The following is a 20,976-nucleotide window of genomic DNA, read 5'->3' on the forward strand; positions in this document are numbered from 1 at the left end:
AGTCAGTGCCCTTCAATTAGCCTGAATGTAGTGAAGCAGATGGGATCCCATCCTCCAGGGAGAAAATTGAGAAAGATCCTAAGAAATACTGCATTGGGCTGATTTATCTGGGTAATTATAAGCCTCATTTGCACAAAACTGTTCAATATGGCTGCAGCGAGAAAATTAAGAATTTATAAAATGTTGATATGTGGTCTAAACTATTGGTGGTAGTGGAATCATGTGTCAAGCAAGATCTTGGTTCAGAATATTAAGCTAATCATCAACCAGGAGAGACTGAAAGGCAAACTTGGCTGTGGAGCTGGGGGGCAGAGGGGATGTGTTTCTTGTGAACCTTTTGTTACAGGCTCCTGTGAGCTCATCTGCAGTGGAAACATTTGCCACCATCTTAATTTGATATGGTGTCCTGCCTTGAAATATCCTGCAAGATTTCAGAAAGTGAAAGAATGCCTCTAAAGAAACTTAAAGGAAAAAAAAAAGAAAGAAAATAAAACACAGATTTTCTTTAAGCGTCCAGTGATGGAGGAACAAAATGAGAAGAGTGATGACAGCAGCATTTGAGAGTGTGTGCATCCTAGCCTTATCCCGAGGAGACCCCTCTGTCCTTGTCAGCAGTCTCATTTTTAAGTCAAAGTGTAGGAGGACTTATGTGTATGAATTGGAAGCTGCACATGCCTTTTAAGGGCTAAACTGGAAGCCACTACATCTATATTGTAACTGTGTTTATGTGTGATAGAAAAGGAAGCTAGATGCTTTATAGAAGCAGCAAAAGAAAAATAAATACTGTTTATGACAGCACTGACATCACATAGAAATTATGGTCTGCAGTTTCTAGAGCTGAGAGGTTTTTCTGGCTATAGGGAAATTGTTCTCCATCATCATGGATTTTTCACATGTGGTTAGATAGCTCCAAGCAGCATTTTGCACAATGTTTTCTGAATTTGGAGCTTCGTCAGAAGTCTTGGACTTTTTAATGAATGGGAAAGAAACCTAGTTGTTCTAGATAGGCAGTCCCATAGAGCAAAGAAGTGGGCCATGGCTGGAGCAGGACAGAATGAAGACGAGTCAGAAGAAAGTTGTGACAATATCTGGCACTCGCCAAAACCAAAGCAGTACTAACTCTGCCTGCAGTTAGAGAACAGAGAGGCCTTGCTGTAGCCTCACCACTATTCCAGCCCTCTGAAATGCTTTCCTAGTTCAGGACACTTCTGGGCCATTCCAAAACCAGCCTTGTTGTGTCCCTCTGTATTCTTCCTCCCTCACAAACATCCCCTTTACAAAGATGGCAAATGTTCGTGGGTACCTGGGCAGCACCCTGCTTGCCCTCTCCTACCCGCTCTGGCAGCTTGACACTGTATTGGTCTGAACACTATTCCCATTGAACTCGAAATTCAAAGTGTATTAATCTCTTTTTATGAATTAAAAAATCAGTTCTGGGCAGACGTAACAAAAGTTTAGGGCACTGAAGAGGTGGCAGCAAAGCTGTGTAGCTCCGGTTATAAGCCTGCCTTGTGCATTCATTGATGTGCATAATGTATGCTGTTAAATTTTGTATTTTTTTTTTCTTTTCTTACCTCAGGATGTCTGAGATAATGTGGTGATGAATGCACTGGCCATAGCACTCGGGGCGGGGTGTTCCCACTCCCGGTTGTCCTCTCAGCCTGACAGCAGGAACTCTGAGACTGGCACAGTTTGGCCTGTGACTGCACTTTCTCACCCTCCGCTGATAAATAAGCAGGCTAATTGAATTAATAAACAGATAGCTCTTTTCCCTGCCAGCTGGAGCACCATCAAAATGTGTGATAAATTATCTGTCCATGCTTTAACCGCAGGGAAAAAAAGAAAAAATCAGCTGCCTCAACCTTTTCTTTACAACTCTTCTCCCCCATTTCCCCTTCTCCTGTCCACTCAAGCCCCCAATTTGGTTTGCCTTCACCCTCCTCACCCCTTGTCTTTCCTTCTTTGGCAGATCTCCAAAGAGAAGTGGCCGTGAGAGAGCAACTCATTTGGCCAGGCTGCTAATGGGTTATTAAGGCTGTAGGCGGTGGTGGGATACTGATGCTCTCTGGGAAAGAGGGTTGGAGGCTGCAGGAGTGTGGAGCACATGTTCGGGGTGAGATTGCCTGTGCCTCAGACGGCAGCACACAGCGCTCTCTTAGTTGCCCTTAAATTGTGAACTCCTGCAGCTGAGGCAGGAGCCTCACATGAGGCGCAACAAGGACTATGACCAAACAGGAGACAAGGCATCAGCCTTACGCTGACTTGCTGGCATGCCACTCAGAAGGGGGAACTTCACTGTAACCCTAGTCCTGAATGTCACAGAGGTGGGTGGTGCATGAGGCTTTTTAATTTCAGAAGAGAGGAAAATTACGGGACAGAAGGACTCAGTGATTTCCATAATACAGGGCGGATGTCCCTGCCGCCACCCCTCAAAGTGTTGTTCCCTTTTGGAAATAAAACATATCTACGTGGAGTGCTTCAGCACCCCTTGTCTTACCAGGAGACAAGAAAGATTTTGCCACCTCACTCGAGGTAGGAGGCAAATAGCTGAAGTTTCTTTTGCATTACCTTGATTTCCAGCATAGTTGCGTAAGCACTTGTGTGCCTATCCTGGCCTGGTTTCCCTCACCGTGTCTCCTCCGTAAGCTTCCCAGTGAGCAAGCTGGAAAAGCTTCCCCGTCTCTCTCTTGCTAAAGCAGCAAGAAATGGGAGGTGCTGTGGAGCCGCTGAGGAGTCTGAGATGGGAATGAGATCACAGCGTTATGATCTTGTTCAGAACATGACATTTTTTTCTGGTGCATATGTCAAATGAATCAGACAATGGTGGTGTCAGGAAGATGGATAATGCTGTCGGCAAGGCTGAGAGAGGAGACAGGAAGATGTGTTAAGCACCAAAACAAGACGGTATTTATGCCTTTCTCCCACATGCAGTAGAAGTACACAAGAAATATTAAAAAAAAAGGAAGGTAGGGCAATAGCAGGAGCAGCTGGATCCCTTATGTGCTTTTCAGAAGACTTGTCTGTGCCGTGAAGGACAGTGAGCACGGATGGGTAACTGATGTGCAGGAGCTGCCTGTTCCTGTCACCCTGGCAGCTGCTTCTGTTGCATGGGAAGGTGTCTGGGTCTAGCAGTGCCCCGTCCCCATGGGGGATGCTCACCCGTCACGTGACCCATTCTGCCTCCCTCAGGGTGCAGGGTGCTGCAGGGACCCTCTGCCCGCCTGTCCCTAGGGAGGGCACCTCTGCCAGGAGTTTGCCTGTAAGTTGCTATTTCTGCCCTCTTTTCCTCAGGCAGGAGGGATAGAGAAGAGTCCACAATCAAGTGAGGCAGGATACTCTGTACCTGTCACTCAGTGCTGGAAAGGAAATCCTGCTCGTGTGACAGCCACCACAAATGTGGACGTAGCCAGGCCCCTGACCCATGCAAATTTGCTCTGTATCCTGTGGTACGTGCTGTAGGAAAGCCAAAGCCAGCTGTCCAGAAATGGCAGGATGAGTCAATGGCTTACCAAGCAGACAGCATCCTTCCCTTCCCCAGGGAAGGTTGTTTTTTCGGTTTGCTCTGACATATTGCTCTGAAAAGCAGTATTGCCAAAGAGTAAGCATACCATCTAGAAGAGAGTGAGCAGCTGAAATATTGCATTTCAGTAACTGACTGCTTCTCAGCTGTGCCATGGGAAGTGTGTGAGGATGCATTCCTAGCCCCTTCAAACACAAAGTAAAGCCTATTAGTGTAAATCACAATCATGCTTTCTTTTTTTCCACTGGAAAAAGAAAAAATATTTTGGGGTTTGAGTCTTCCTATGTCTTGTTTCACATTGTAGCTGTCCTAAAGTGTATTAAAAAACCTTGTGGAACCGATGGAGTAGCTGGCTGGTATCTGGTAGAGGGCTGGAGCCTCAAGTGGCTTTGAAATTCAATGCGTCTGACCCAAGATACCACTGTTTAAATGCAGCTGATACATGGAGGGTGGTGAAAAACAAGGCAGCAACTTGAGCTGTGTGTGAATGGAGGGGATGGTGTTGCAGGAGAAGGAACAAAGCGGGCATGGTGGAGGGCAGCAGCCTGGGGGATGAAGGCAAGGGGGACAGTATTGGGAAAGGTGGGAGATCTCGCATGAGGGTGTAAAGGGTAGTACGTATGAACACCGGTATGTTGAATCCTGAATACTCATTACATCCATGCGGATAACTCTGAGCATAGATTATATTTATTTTATAACAGGGAAAATGGACACAAAAGGAACTGTTCACACTCCTTACAATTTGTGTTTATGTACTACATGCCATACCTGAGTGCACGCATTTAAAACGTCAGTAGTCTCTAGGTTTTCACAGGCAGATAATTGAAAGCTATCTGCTAAATTAAAATGTTATTTTCTTTTTTTTTTTTTGGGTCAGATGCTGGAATTCATCTTTAAAAGAAATAACCCCTAAGAACATTCTCATTTTATATGTCCCTGTACTGTAGTTTAAATTCTAGTAATTTCTTCAGGAAAGAAAAAAAACCAAACCATCCATGAATACTTTAAAAATGTTTCAGGAATCACTTAACTTTAGAAATGAAGGAGAAAAATAACTTCACCTGAAACTACCTGGTCATGAGACAATGTCTAATTACCTGCATTGAATTCTCCAGTTGGGCCAATAGGCTAACGAACATCAATACTCTTTCACAAAGAGCCCTAGGATCCCTAATGGCTCTAAGTGGTCAGGGCTTTGGTTTTACGTTTCAGAGTCTGGTTGGTATAATCTTGAAACAAAATCTACAGATCAGATTGTATCCTCTACGCAGTCAGTGTGCGTGTGTGTCTCTGTGTGTGTGTACGCCCTTGAGCACTGCACATCTGGGATGAAATCAAAGCACTTTTAAGTGCACATGTATCCCATTTCTGGCTTGCTAGTAGCCCTTTAAATGCCCTGGGTTTAATCCAGGAAAAATGAGTATTCAAAAATCACACCAGTGAAGGAAAAAAAAAAAAAACCAAACACCCAAGTTTTATATACTTGGATGGCATTTTTCTTTGAATATGAATGACTTAATCATAATTAGCCTTAGTAAGTGGTGGGCGATGAAAGTTCAGAAATCTTCTGACAGAGAAAGGCTTTGAACTTGCCCTTCTCATGTCCTTGATGTGTATATTATGCTCATGAGAGGGAAAAGGAAAGCAAGCAACTTGAATCCTCGGCAAGAAATTGAAGTCACTCTGTGAGGGGTCTCGAGGCTTCAGAGCAGTATTCTGCAGAGAAAGATTTTTGCGGTGCTAATCCCGTCTGATCTTTGAGTATAGATTAAAATACCCAAACCTACAGTGTTCTTTCCAATGTTAAAGAGTGCTCTGATTTGAGGATTTGCTTCGTATCTGGCTTGTATAGGAAATTCCCCAAACTTCCTCTGAAATCAGTTCCCACTTTTCTCATTTAATACATTCATAAATGTTCATTGTGGGCTCAGGCAAGATACATACAGCAGTGCAAGCGCTGAATAAGCACTTTCCCACTTGCATTGTACTAGAAGATGGGAATATGATTTTAGAAACCTAGTTACAGTGTTTGCTTACGGGAGTGAGGAAGACCTGAGCTCCAGCCCAGCAGCTTTGCCGAAGTGTTTTATGTCCAATGTGAAGAAAGAGCCCGTGGTCTCTTGGCTTGGGAATGAGCTGTAATACAGGCCCTAGAGAATAGATCTGGAAGATGGGCAGTACAGACTCAGGTCCTCTTGAGCCCAAGTTTTCCCACTTCCGTGCAGGGTGCTATTAACACTGACTGATTTTATCCCCCCCTCCTTTTTCTGTGTTTTCCATGGGTGACAATTTAGCATTCACGGGAATACCCCTTAGCTGAATCTGGCAGAGTAACTAAGCAAAAACTGTTTATTTGGAGAATTATGATGGTGATCAGGTATGTGCCTGCCTACTGATAGCAGGCACAGGCAATTAATCCTGAAAGTGTGAGGCATTTTGTGGTCAGAAACCTGCTTCTCCAGGGGTAGGTAGCAGCTAAGTAGCAGCTTTGCTTTTGGACTCTGGCACACAGAAGGGAAATTAGACAGAAGCTGGTTGTATTTTTTGGATCCTTCCATTGGTATTGTATGTTGAAATGAAATGACACCATTTGCCAGTAATAAATCACTTTGCTGTCTGTTGTGTGATTACATAATTAAATATCCTTTGTCATGGATACACATGCAGGGATTGACTTAGACTTGGTGGGAATTAGGGGTTTGATTTTTTTAACTTTACATTTCCTGACCTCTGTGCAAATCAAATCCAGTTGTTTAACACTGCATTGAGAAATTATTTATGTAAGAAATAGTATATGGTGAGAAGCACAAACCGTACTTTCAGTATATTTTCTATCTTGATTATAAATTACTTGTTCATTAAAAATGTATGTAGAATAGGAATGGAGGATTTAGTATTTTTCTATTTCTAATCCTTAAAAAGGTGGCGCATTTGCACCTTTGCAAGGTGCTTTGAGACGAACAGAAGGAAATTGCTGGGTGGAGCTGGGATGTAAACTCACTCATGTTTTCTGCTGTCCCTGGAGCCGTGGCCATTCTCAATGAAATGTCGTCACCAGAAGATGGCAGTTCTGGCAGAGTACCCTTGGGCCACCCTGGCTGCAACCTGCATTGGATTACTTAAAATTGGCAGTTGTCCGGAGAGGTGTCACTGGGACTGATGTCACCAGGCAGTGTGGCTGCTCGGAGCTCCTCCGCGCCCTGATTTCAGGGACGCTGAAGCAGCTCTTGCAGCTGACCCGTCCTTGAGCAGCATGGTGTCTATTAGTTTTATTGCCGCTTTGATTGTTTGCAGTTGGTTCTCACTGCTTTCCGCTGAAGTCTAATTCAGTTTGCGTTTGGAAGGACAAGGGAGCAAATTTGTTGTTTTTATTAGAGGCTAAGCTGCACTGAAGGCTGGATGACGAGCCATTGTTTGTGTTGCTACAAAATCCGACTAAGTAGGGAAGAAAGCACAAAGGAAGGGAAAAGTATAATTCAGATTTGCCAAACAGCCTGAGAATCATTAGAAGATTAGCAGTTTGGTGCTATTTACTGGTGAGTTGTGAATTAAATGCATCCCCCTTTTCTCTTTACTTTAGTGTAATGTGTCACTTTGATTCTGGGTTTCATATCCTTTGCACACCTGTCACTCCTCCTTCAGTCAATACGCAGGACTGTATTTTACTGCACGAGAAATGTAGGAGCAAACATTTAACATGGCATCAGAGACATTCTAATCACCGGTCTCTGAAATGTTCCCATAACTATCTGCAGTTCACTTACTGGGTGGATATGAATCGCCTCCAATTTGCTTTTATGAATGTGAGTGGAACATTTGCAAAGAGTGGTTTCTGTTATTTACACTGTGAAATGCTTGTAAGCAGCTAACTATAAAAGACCTGAGTGACTTTTATGCCTAAGTTCTCTCATCGCAGTCATAGTTGGAAGAAAGGATAAAATTCAGTGTGATGCTCTGAAGTACGCTGGGTGATGTTCTGTTTGCAGCTTTAGCTGTCAGCAGCTTAACTCCGTGTATTCCTCTTGGGTATGATGCTTAGAGGAGCACGAGCAAAAAAAAAAACTTGACCATTGCAGATAAGAAAACAATATTAGCGCCACTAAAGTCAATGGTATGCTTGCCATGAAGTTTGGCTAATCAAGATTTTTACCCTGAGGTTGCTACCTAATTGCAGATGGGATGCTTGATGTCTTTTTTTTTTTTTTATTTCCCACTCCTCTCTAGTCTCTTCTGTCCCCTGTGGGGAACTTATTACACCCCTATATAGTAGGGACTAGAATCACAGTTACTAGTGTAAGAAAATATCTTTGAGATCATGTTCCATCTGCCTACAGAGGTCTGATATAATCTCTTGATAAGAGTATACCAGACATTAAGCTGATACTGCAGCTGGTCTTGTCTCTTCTCTAATTTAGTGGGATTTGGGCATGCAGACTAGAAGGGGAAGAGAGTTTTTTTCTGAGCGCAGCAATGCATATTTATTCAGAAAATTCAGCCCTATTCAAAATCCAGACTCCATGTCTGTCTTAACCTAGAATTCAGCTGGATGACAGAATAGCTTATTGTTTGATGCAAGCATAGACCACTCAGGTAATAACATCTGTTAAATTGGAGGAGATTTTTGTCATTTCTCCACGGAGGAATAAATGGGAGAAAGTTGTAGTTTATTGTTGTATACAGATTATGCATATAATATAATATTTATAGCCTGTTGTACTATAAATATAACATGCTATAAATATTATAAATATTTATATACATATGAAAATGCTCCAATTAATTGAGTTTTTAGTTGTGGGAAAAGCAACCTCTAAATTTACAGTTTTATTTATATTTTTTTTCCCTTTTCTTCTAGCAACTGAAAAAAAAATGCAATCTGTTTTTTACTAGCAATTTTGGAGAAAGAAAGGTGGGGCAAAACCCAAGGCAACCTTGAAATATATATCATGATAGGGAAAATTAGAAAGCAGCACGATCCTGTGCTGCAGAAGTGTTAGGGAAGGTGATATTATTTTTCATTCATGATCTCAAATGCTTGTAGCCCATTTTTGGCAGACAGGATTTACCCAAAGATGTTCGGTGAATAAATCATGATCTATGTTGATAAAAGGAAACATCAAGCAATTTGCTGCACCATGATGTCAGGCTTTAGGTGGAGGAAGCACTGTGAAAACTGTCTGTTTCCCCCCAAAAAACCCCAATATTCCAGGTACAATGATAACTTCTTTGAGGTGCTAACTTCATATGACATTCAATGGAGTGACTTCAGAGTAAATGTATCAGTTAGGGGCATTACCATGAGCAGTAGTATGCAACACTCATACCCATGGAGCACTAATATCCACTGTTTCTGTTTCCTCCTAAGCATCAAAGATGAGAGTTTATGTGCTTTTGGCTTCCTGTAGGATCATAAGGGAATTTTCTTTATTCACTTGATCAGAGGCAAAGCAGGTTGTTCTTTGTGAAAGATTTCTCATGTTGTCTGTGTCACTGACAGCTGTTAATGGAAATGTCATGATGGAGTGGAAATCAGCTGTAACTGATGTTGTTGCTATGTTACTGTGATGAAATAATAAAAAATAGTAAGGCCCAAAAGCCAAGTAAGGTGAGCACCTACATTTCCTCTTGGCTTGAGGCTGGTGGGGATTTTTTGAAAATTCCATTATAAAAGAGAGAGAATAGGGATTGTGCCCTAAAAAACACTGCCACCGAGGTTAGCAGAAATTTCAGGTTTTGGTGAAAGCAGATCTGAGTAGTGAGTCGTCTGTTTCAGCCCCAGTTTGTGAACTGCCAGGTCTCTGCAGGCTCTGGTGAAGTCACTCGCACAGTTCCTGAAAAACTGAACAGCTGCAGGATCGGGCCCTGGGTTATTCTTTCATTCTAGAGGGGATTTGCTAATGTAGTCAGTCCAGTAAGCTCTATTTTGATGCCATCACATATTATTTGACACTAAACTAAAACAGCTGTTTGCAATTAGCACACATAAAAAGAACAATAATAAAAATGCAGCCTGCCCTTCCAGCTCTACACATACCCAATGCAAAGAGTTCACCAAGTTCTGGTGATTTTCCCTCCCTGTGCTCTAACTAAAACATCCAAAACAATTGATCTCACTGAAGACCAAAGGGGAAAAAAAAAAACCAAACATTTATCATTCCCCAAATGTTTCTGATGGGCAGCAACGACTGGTTAATGGAGGATGAACGTTGCTCCGGGTGCGTGTGCAGGCAGGGCTCTCGCTGCTGCGCAGCTGAGCTAAGCACAAAGTTAAAGGGCAACGAGGGCCGGGCGATGGCTGTCGCTGCACTGGGGCAGGATGAGGTAGAGAGCTGGTTTCTTACCAGAACCGGGATCCAGGGCAGCTGGCCCACCCTCCCGTTGGGAACAGTGAACAAGGAGCTTGTAAAATACACAGACCAAATGGAAATGACCCCTATTGACTGAAACCAGCTGCATGTCAGATCTCTCACTGTCTCTCTTGATTTGCTATCTCAAATAAATGGATGTGGTAGAAGGGGCTATGGAAAGAAAACAAAATAATTTATTCTCCTTGAAGTCATGCCACACTAATAAGCCACAGTTTTTACAGCTGAAAAAAAAAAATGTTTTTTCGAAGATTAAGTTTTTCCCTCTTTTTTTTTTTTTTTTTAGCTTTGAAAGTCTGGAGTTTAGAATAAGACATACTGTGGTTCAGTTTCGGAGATCTTTGACAAACATAATATTGCTAGATTTTGTTAGATATTTATCACATAAAATGGCTGGCTAATGAGAGCTTGGGGTTTTTTTGCATTTTGATTCAGAAAACAAAGTTGCGACAGCTTTTGTTGATGCTTTGGCTTAGATCTGCGTGGTGGCTCAGCCCCATGAAAAAGGTCTTAGCAAGTTTTGAATAAGAATAACGTGCAGAATGACTTGACTTATTCATGTGTTGTTTTCCATATTTTTCATAATACACTCCTGGGTAACACCTGTTATTCTGAGCATTGTGAAGAGCTGCTTGCAGTAGCCAGGATAGCACTTGAATTTGGAAACTTTAAGGACAACAGCTGCTCAAATCCTCCATTTTATACCCAGGCTGGGTTACTGCTATTGATGTTAGATTAAGCTCTGTTCTGACTTTAGAGGTAGGGAAGGAGGTATGGCCACCTCACTGCCATAGTTGCATCAAACTCTTTTTGGGAAGATCATCAGGTTGTGACACATGCTGTAGTGTGGTCATGATTTGATAGGCTTTCTTAAGGAAACTTCTTAAACGTCATCAGTCTAGTTTTCCTTCATGCAAACTGAGGCACTAATGTGTTCTGCAAATGTATATTTTACTTTTTTTTTTTAAGTTTCGTTTATCCAATTGATTGTTAGTGAGATAAGACATCAGATTTGGATTAATGGGTCTGTTAGAGTGTCTCAGTGGAATGACCTTCATGAAGTCTGCAAAAAACATGTGGGATACAAAAATTTGAGTATGATACTTCAAATTGACCCTGTTACTTCTTTTTGCCTTCCACAGCCTTCTTTTTTTTTCCTTTAATATTTTTCTTTTTTTTTTTCTCCTTAAGAATTTATTTCTTCCTCACTCCTAGGTGCACAAACACAATAGGTTAGCAGCTTTGAACATAGGAGCCTTTACCTATGGCCTTGCAATGGAGTTTCACAGACAGATGTTATTTCAATATAAAGTAGATGATTGAAATTCCTATCTATAGGTTCTGAGTGTCCTGATAGTCACTCTCCTTGCTTTAAAGACAAAACCAAAATGCAGCTCAATCTGGTTATTGCTCCTCCACTGGCAGATTTTAGTCACATTGGCTGGTAGGATCTTCTGACTCTCATCTCTGACCCACAAATATGGCCATGGAGAAAGGCACACATCTGTTCCTTATACCGCTCCTGTTTCTTGCTTGCTGTCCTATAGGTGGCATCTCTTACTGATGAGCTATCTGTTATTCATTATATCTTCTGGATGGATAATGAATAATGATCTAGCTGATGGGTTATTCAGATCATGCTAGACTGGCACCAAGTGATACACTACAAAACTTGAGGAGTACAAAATAGAGAGAGGTGTTAGCATGCAATAATGACACAGCAGACGTTTGAACTTTCTGGAAAGAAAGACGATCAGGTTGAGGCCACCCTCATTATTTTCCTTTCTTTCTTAAGAAAAAGCAGGTTGCGTGCTAGTACAACTGTAGAATATATTTGAGCCTGAATTTGAAAAACACATTAGTGCAATATATTTATCAAGGAGTCTTTTAAATATTTCTGCAGTAAAAACAAAAGAGAAACTTGTTTCACCTTTATTTTAATCAGGCTTTCCTTTTTAAAAGTTGCAAGAATACTAGCTTGATGAAACTAGTGCTATTGAGCTGGCCAAAGAGAAAAGGGTGAGAGCCAGTTATTTTTCCTCAGCAGCACAGTAGGAAATGCGTAACTGTTAAATTTCAGTTCAGATGTTTATTTCTTTACATATTTACAGTGGAAAACTAGATTAGAGCCTAAGAATATGTTCTTTCTCAAACTGAAATAAGATGCCTTTTATCAGGGGAACAGCAAGAAAAAAAAACCTAAATAAATCTCAAAACATAGGACAAGGCATCATTTCTACAACAGCTGACATCTTATTCTGTCTGCTCATGTTGAATTTTCTGCCTTTTCTGTTCCAGAGACTGAAGGCAGCGCTGACTCATCATCCTGCCGCCATGTCAAATGGGAATATGAACACCATGGGCCACATGATGGAAATGATGAGCTCGCGGCAGGACCAGACGCCACACCCTCATATGCACTCACATCCTCATCAGCACCAGACACTGCCACCTCATCACTCATACCCACATCAGCACCAGCATCCGGCACACCATCCTCATCCTCAGCCTCATCACCAGCAGAATCATCCCCACCACCACTCCCACTCGCACCTTCACGCACACCCAGCACATCACCAGACCTCGCCACACCCGCCACTGCACTCAGGCGGACAAGCACAGGTAGACCTTCCTGCCATGCTGCATTGCTGAACTTTACTGTTATGTGGAGTTAAAGGCTGATCCCTGTGTTGTTTCTTCTTGCATGTATGTCTTGTTAGATACAAACCCCTCTGGCTACTCATAAATGTCTGCTGCCGGTGGTGGAGAAGCGCAAACTTTATTCAGAAAATGGAGTGAAGCAACAGCTTGTTTTGTTGCTTAATTTGGTGGACATTTGTAATATCTTACTTAATAAGGAGCCCTAAGGTTTTCCAGTGCTCTGAGCTCTGCAGATTGCCATGTATATTTTTATGGATGAGGTATATTATGGAGATTAGTATATTATATATGCTGCTTAATGTGCTTGAACCTAAATTTCTTAGGCCAGGATTTAAAGAGCTGTATGTGTTCTACCTGTAGAAATATATAGCACCTCACTTCAGTGAAGTAAAATGGCACTGGTGAGTGGGGGTTTCAAGGCTGGAGATAGTAGAGGTAGCTTTAAATTAAGATATATTGACTTAGAGGAAAAGAAGACAGGATCTCTGTGAAGGAGATAGCAGTCCCCAGCTGCAGAGCACGAGAGAAAGCTAAGATTAGGTGGGAGTGCGGGCAGTATTTGGTGGATGTTGTGACAAGAGAAAAAGATGATGAAGCCAGTCCAAGGAGAGAAATTTAAACCAGGAAGGCCATTTTGATTTTGATTTAGGTGATGAGAACTCAGTGAAGGTCTCCATTGAATGAGATTAAGGTCTCAATTTTTGGACCAAGAATATTGGCTTCAGCAATTTGGATAATTCAATACCTGAACTGAATGTTTCTGGAACTAATGAACTAGTGAGCATGGACTTTATCAGAGTCATTTTTAAGAGGAATTCTATTAATGTCTTAAGACGATAGGCTTCTGCATAGGATCGCACAAGAAAAATAAAGCTCTGGGGCCAGTGACTGTAACATGTCAAGTCAGAGGAGCAAACTTAAGGAGGACAAGTGGGCAATGCATAGAATGAGGACAAAGAGGAGTGCCAGCCATAAGAATTTCAATCTGTGAAGTGTTGTGTTGCTTGCAAATATCTTTCAGTCAAGCTCTTAGAAAACATTAAAGAAAATGAGAGGATTTGGCTGACATCCCAATGTCCCACAACATTAACTATTTACTAACTATTTACTAGCTGTATTATTGCAAAGGCTGCAAGCACATGGGATTTCCCTAAAGCATTTGCTAATGTAAAATGAATTGTCAGCTTTAGAGAAACAGTCTAAATAAGAGAGCAGCAGACTCCCCTGTGAGAAGATGTCCGGAGCTTTCCTAAGTTTAGTTCAGTTTTTACTTTGTGAATTCAATTATTTTCCCATCTGTTAATGAGTTATTTTCCTTAGAGTTGTTTAAAAACTCCAATAAAAAGACAATATCTTGTAACAGAGAAACCAAAAGTAACCTGATGGCTGTTTTGGAGATCCATGAGAGAGTAAGGATGAAGTTGTGCTTAGCAGACTGAGGAGCCCATGGATGAGATGGAGGAAATCACTTAACCTCTCTGAGGCTTTTAAAACAAGGGTAATAGTACTGACATCTGACCAAGGGGTTGGGAGGATAAACATGTTAATGCAAATGAGGGAGTTAGAAACCACAGTATGGAGCACAGCTGCAAAACATCCGTATTACCACTTTTAACAGGTAAGGAGAAAACAGCTACAAGAGAAAACAAACCTCCCAAGTTTAAGGCTAAGACATCAGCCAATGAGCCAGTGTGCTGCAGCCACCTATAGAACAGAAACATAGGCTCATAGAGTCATAAAATCATAGAATCATAGAATGGTTAGAGTTAGAAAGGACCTTTAAAGGTCATCTAGACCAACCTCCCTGCAAGGAGCAGGGACATCTTCAACTAGATCAGGTTGCTCAGAGCCCTGTCTAACCTAATAGAATAGAACAGACTAGAATAGACTATTTCAGTTGGAAGGGACCTACAACAGTCATCTAGTTCAACTGCCTGACCAATTCAGGACTGACCAAGTTAAAGTATGTTATTAAGGGCATTGTCCAAGTGCCTCTTTAACACACTGACAGGCTTGGGGCATTGACCATCTCTCTAGGAAGCCTATTCTAGAGTTTGGCCACCCTCTCAGTAGAGAAATACTTCCTAATGTCAACTCTAATCCTCCCCTGGCACAACTTTGAACCATTCCTACATGTTCTATCACTGGACCCCAGGGAGAAAGATCAGTACCTCCCTCTCCACTTCTCCTCCTCAGGAAACTGTAGAGAGCAATGAGTTCACTCCTCAGCCTCCTTTTCTCTAAACTACACAAGCTCAAAGTCCTGCTCCTCATAGGACATGTGGTCCAGTCCCTTCAACAGCTTTGTTCTCCTCTGGACACATTCAAAGACCTTCACATCCTTCCTAAATTGTGGGGTCCAGAACTGCACACGGTACTTGAGGTGAGGCCACACCAATGCTGAATACAGTGGGATAATCACCTCTTTTGACCGTCTGGTTATGTGGTGTTTGATGCACCCCAGGATGCGGTTTGCCCTCTGGGCTGCCAGGGCACACTGCTGACTCATGTTGAGCCTGCTGTCAACCAGCACTCCCAGATCCTTTTCTGTAGGGTGGCTCTCCAGCCACTTCTCTCCCAATTTATATTTGCGCCCAGCTTTACTCTGTCCTAGGTGCAGAATCCAGCATTTCAACTTGTGAAATTTCATCCCATTAATCATAGTCCAATGCTCCAACTATCTAGATCCCTCTGCAAGGCCCTCCAGAGAGTCAACAGCACCTCCTAGTTTGGTATCATCAGCAAATTTGCTAATGGTGCATTCAACTCCTACATCCTGATCATTGATAAAAAGATTGAACAGAACAGGCCCTAGAACTGAACCCTGAGGAGCACTGCTGGTGACCGGTTGCCAGCCAGATGTAGCCCCAGTTGACTACAACCCTTTGAGCTTTGCCCTTCAGCCAGTTCTTCACCCAGTGCATCTTGAACCCACTCATCCCACAGCTGGACAGCTTGTCCAGAAGGATGCTGTGAGGGATGGTATCAAAATCTACATCCATCACCTTCTCTTCATCCACTAGGCAGGTGACCCTATCATAGAAAGATATCAAATTAATTAAGCAGGAGTTTCCTTTTGTGAACCCATGTTGATCGTGCTTGGTGATTGCATTATTCTTTAAATGCCTTTCATTAGTACCCAGTATAATAATCTCCATAATTTTTCCAGGAACTGAGGTTAGAGTAACAGGTCTGTAGTTCCTCTGGTCTTCCCACATGCCTTTTTTGTAAACTGGAAGAACATTAGTTAGCTTCCAGTCAGTGGGGACCTCCCCAGATTCCCAAAACCTTTGGTAGATGATTGAGAGGAGTCTTGCCATAACATCCACCTCTTCCTCTTAACTTATGTACTGCTGAAAATCGGTTTGAGACATTCCAGCTAGGACAGCCTCTACTCCTTGTGCTTTGTATTCCCTGTTAGCTAGGCACCCCAAAAGATTCGCAGGTGAGCAAGAAGAAATACCGGCACCAGGGTAGGTTGGCTGACTTGCAGCCACAAGGCTATGTCAGATTCACTCCAGTCTTGAGCCAGGCTTGCAGTCAGATGAGCTTTGCCATGCACAGCACATCATTGGAGGCAAAGGGCCCCATCATGGGTCAAGGAGGTCTTCACCTTGTCCATAGGTGTATCACCAGAAGGATGGGAATGGAGCGTGATGACTGACAAGGCTGAGCAGGACTCCGAGGGTCAGCAGCTTCCCCAGGCAGCAGAGCTTCTGCTGCACGCCTGCTCCCATGGTGAAAAGGCAATAGTGATTTCTGAACAGATGCATTAGCAGGGCGAAAGGAAGGGTTTGCTGAGTAATAACCTCATGGTTATTACTTTCTAAGCTCATCCGTAGTCCCCATGGTAATGGCCTCTTTGGGGGTCAGATTGCTTCAGCAGACATTAATTTTATGGTGCATTTTACTAATTATTAACCTCCTTATTCTTCTGAGCCAAATTCTTCCATTCCAAACCACCTGCCAAATGACAGCATGGTCCACGCCGCTGTGAGCCGTAGGCTCCCATGCCGAGACTGTTGTTATTCTACACCACACCCTTCTGTAATGTCAGAATTCATTTCATGCTTTTCAGCTATCATTTTGATACACAGGAGTCCAATGAATTATGCTTTCGTAAAATGAATGAATGGGTATTAGTTTTGCAGTAAGTTGCAAAGAACAGAGAGAAGTATCAGATCAAGAATAAATGCAGAAAACACCTTTTGATAGGTATCTTTCTGAGAAAGAGAGATATTTTATCAAGTTGTAGCTATGTTGCCTCAACTACTACAAAAATGACACTGTTATTCTTGTGCTGGTCTTGTGAAGGTTTCTGCATATCAAAGTTGCCAGAGTAGTAGCTGAAGCAGAGTAAGGATTTGGATGTTGTTTCATTCTGTTAACTGTCCTACGTTTGTCTTCACTATGGATATGCAATTAGCATCCTCTAAAAAAAAATATTAACCTCAGTTTTTAATATATCTTTTTTTTTCTTATGTTCCTAGGCAGGGCAGCAAAATCCTGCTAGAGAATGATGCTTAGACAGTTATTAAGATATAACCTATCAGACTTCAGGGTTAAGAGCTATCTAGTAAGAGTCAGTTAATTATCCCATGTGACATTATTAGTGACGTAATGTCAAGCTTTATAATTAATATCTGCCAGAGATAGAGAGAAGATTTTGTTGTTCTGAAAATGCACTCTGTCTGCCCAAAGACTGACTGCTACATTCTGAAAACAAAATGACTCACTCGTTATTCAGGAGAAAATGACCATATGAGGGGATAGAGAAAAAAAAGAAATCTAGAGTTACCTTTTTCTGCCTGTGTAGTAGACCTGACTGGGAGAGTTAAAAAACAAGAATTTTTAATACTGGATGAAAAAGGAGAGAAAAGGGATGAGGAAAGCTTTCGGTGTCCAGAAATATAAATAACAAATCTTTGAAGTCCCGAAAGGTATTGCATGTGAGAAAATGAAAGGCCTTTGATGACATGTTGACAGTAAAAGGGATCTCAGAGGCCTCTGCGCTCAGACATCTTGCTAAAGAGGCAGCGTGCCCGGCCTTGGTGGACGGGGAGCAGCTGGCGTCCCTCAGCAGCAATCTCCCAGAGGCAGTGTGGTGATGCTGACAGGGACAGGGGCGGTGGCTGGCCAGCCTGTGTGGTGCTGGCGGCTGCAACCTGTGGGACTGCAAGCCCTGGTGTGGACAGAGGGTTGGAGATTTTACCAGTGAACATATGGACTTTATACAAGCTGAAATTTTAACAATTGGTCAGAATGTGCTGGGTGGGTTGTTTATTTTTAGAAGGTTACTTTTAAAAAAATATTTTTATACTCCTGCAAGAGAGATTCCCTGACTGTGCAACATAAAGCTAGGAATAAATTCGGCTTTATGCAAAAAGTGTTATCAGATGCACAAAATAATTATGCATAAAATTGCCACTTTAATTGACACAAGTCAGCCAAGGGAGGGAGCAAGCAAACTCTTCTTCACAATTTGTGGCAAGATTCTAGACAGAAAAGCGACCTCGCAAGACGATAGTATCATTTTAATTGAGACAGACAGAGGTGTTAGGCAAACACATGTTAATTGCCACAATTGAAATTCAGGGCTCGGTCTGACAAAGCGCTGAGTACGTGCACTCCCTGGAGTCAAAAGGAAGCACCTTGGAAGTTTGGGCCTTTGCCAGAACAAGAAGGTTAATTTTGAGTCAACAATTCAGGTTTCCAGACAGTTCCAGACTGTGCTGGAGCGGCACGAGCAGTGGCAGCGGCTCCCGCCGTGCACGAGCAATGGGTCTCGTGGATTGGGCTCCCCAGCCCCAAGTGCAGTCTGGAACCCCATGACCTGGGCGCCACGGAGAGGCAGGAGAGCAGGCCAAAATCTGTCTATTCCCAGGCAGCTGAACGTTAAGTCTGATACTAGTTCCTGACAATGATCTGGGCTTGTATTTCATCTGCCCAGGAGACAGAGCACAGACTATGTGGGGCTGCTCCCACCATGCGTCTTTCTGTAATGGCACGGGCCACTTACTCTCAGGAGCAAGATCAATACTCTCGTGCACTTGAATACATATTTTTCCGTAATTTTGTAGCAGCAGGGCTGGATGTGGTGCAGTCCTGCTGTTAAAGCCAGACTACTGAATAAAAAGGAGTATAGCATCCACAGGGGTCAAATGGAAACGCCTGAGAAGGGGAATATCCCTTTTCCGCACAGTGAAGGGATGGTAAAATGTGAGTTTGCATTTAGGTACCTAAATCCTTTCTTTTGTTCCAAGCTGAGGAGCACTGAGGTCTGCAGACCTTGTGTGATCCCAGCCCGCAAATTCCCGGCTCCATGCAGGCGTGAAGAGCGCTGCCGCTCCTGTCTCCAGAAGTGGTAAAGTGTGAGACGGAGATGAGGGAGACTGTGAAGTAGAAAGGTCCTAACATTTTGGAGGCATTTGGGGAAAAAAAATAAAGAAGAGACAGAAATAAGGCCGCTACAATCTTCTGCTTTGATTAAAACAGTTGCTGAGAGAAACTTGACATTTCAGGTTTGAAATAGGTGGTGGCAGAGGAAGTACCTAAGTGAAATGTTTTTAATAACTGTAAGGGGAAAAATATTTTCCCTACTAATATTCAGACGATCATTTTTTTAAAAATATCCCCTTTGACCATGGCGAGGATTTGCCAGCAGCTAATTTCAGTGGCATCTGGCGCAGCTTTTCGACTTGCGCCTGTTGCAGACCTCGCTGGGGAGCGGGCCGAGCGTGTGAGATTTCCCTTCCCCTTTCAGCATCCCCCCCTGTAACTTTCTCCCCTCATCACCCCTTGCCAAACCTCTCTTTCCTCTCCAGGTTTCACCGGCGGCGCAACAGATGCAGCCCACGCAGACGATACAGCCGCCGCAACCGACTGGAGGTCGCCGGAGGAGGGTGGTGGACGAAGACCCGGATGAGAGGAGGCGGAAATTTCTGGAAAGGAACCGAGCCGCCGCCACGCGCTGCAGACAGAAGAGGAAGGTCTGGGTGATGTCACTGGAAAAAAAAGCAGAAGAGCTCACCCAGACAAACATGCAGCTTCAGGTGTGAGCCACTGTCTGCGCCCCCAAGGACACAGAGGGGCTCTTTGTGCTCAGAGAGGCTGGCAGCACTGGCGGGTTTTGGGGCTGCCCCCGCACAGCCGGCTCCTAGCGGGAGCACGGGAATAATCAAAGTAGATTAATCCAGATGTGTGTGCTTCAATTAAAGAAATAATTGCATTTTAGAGGGATAAGCCAGGAAAAAGCTGTCTTGGGATTTAGAAGCCTTCGCTAGACAGAGTTGTATTTATTTTCTTTTTTTGTCACTACTTTTTGTGAGGATTTTTTTTTTTTTTTACAAGTGCCATTAACTCGGCTATAAAAGACTTCTTCAGAGCAGGGCATGTAGCTAAACCTTCCTTCAAAGCCAGAGAGATAGGAGTGTAAATAGATGAGTCTACCAGTAAGGAAAAGAATTAAGTGGATCGATGAAAATATCCTGAATGAATATAATAAAAGCCCTTCTTATGGTGGTGGCCTTCTTATGGTGGGGACAGTACTTGTGCCCTATCCCGAGGTGTGCTTTTGTGAGCAGAAAGAGCATTCCCTAATGCTCTCTCAAAACACGCTCCCCTAAAATGCTGAGGTTTGAGCAGCACCCAGCCATTGGCGGTAGCAGAGCTGTAGGTGACAGCAGCCCTGCCATCGTGCTACCCAGTGCAGCAGGCTGCCATTTTCCCCCACGGGTCTGGCCCCTCGTCCTGATGTAGAGAGCCAGAGTACTTCCTGAGTGGATTAAAATGCTGCTTAAAGTATCTCTGGTGCTGTGAAGGGTTCATTCACTTGTCCATTTATGTCATCAAATCTGGAAGCCAAATTGCCTTCAGAAGAAGTTATAATATAATGTCATGGACGAATGTTAACATAAACCCAGTACACGAGTACCAAGTGCCGTTTTCACTCAGTTCTTCTGAAGTTGTGGAGCAGTGCCTGTGTTCTTGAGTTTAAATTTTGCAGAAGAACCTGGTTTAAGCTTTGTGGCAAACCAATTCCTCTCTTTCTTTTCTAGAACGAGGTTTCCATGCTGAAAAATGAGGTAGCACAGCTGAAACAGTTATTGTTAACACATAAAGACTGTCCAATAACAGCTATGCAGAAAGAGTCGCAAGGATATCTAAGTAAGTAGCTGGTATGTTTGCACTGTCTCCACACTTCTCACAGGAAAGCGAAGTTTCTAATTCTTCCCTCCAGAACCCCTTGGTCATATTCTCACTTGAACCTGTCTCCTCAAACATCATCTGAGCCATCCAATCTCCTGCCCTTATTTATCCAGCCCCGCTCAAAACCAAAAAAGCCCCGGTTTGCATTCCACACAGCAGAGCTAGCCTTCCCCACCCTTCCCTTCGGCAAGGAGATGCACGCGGATGGACGCTCGCTCC

At 43.1% G+C, this 20,976-nt stretch overlaps 1 protein-coding gene across 1 annotated transcript in view; it reads left to right on the forward strand.

The window, feature by feature from the left end:
* CREB5 (cAMP responsive element binding protein 5) overlaps window positions 1-20,976 on the forward strand; it is a 259,728-nt gene that overhangs the window by 231,091 nt on the left and 7,661 nt on the right. Inside the window, exons 8-10 of the mRNA XM_086742589.1 lie at window positions 12,187-12,510; window positions 19,374-19,601; window positions 20,607-20,715. Of these exons, the coding sequence (XP_086598715.1) occupies window positions 12,187-12,510; window positions 19,374-19,601; window positions 20,607-20,715 (661 nt within the window). The remainder of the gene's footprint in view (window positions 1-12,186; window positions 12,511-19,373; window positions 19,602-20,606; window positions 20,716-20,976) is intronic.

Source organism: Chlamydotis macqueenii, chromosome 2 (genome assembly GCF_036417535.1).
Source record: "Chlamydotis macqueenii isolate bChlMac1 chromosome 2, bChlMac1.mat, whole genome shotgun sequence".
NCBI lineage: Eukaryota > Metazoa > Chordata > Aves > Otidiformes > Otididae > Chlamydotis > Chlamydotis macqueenii.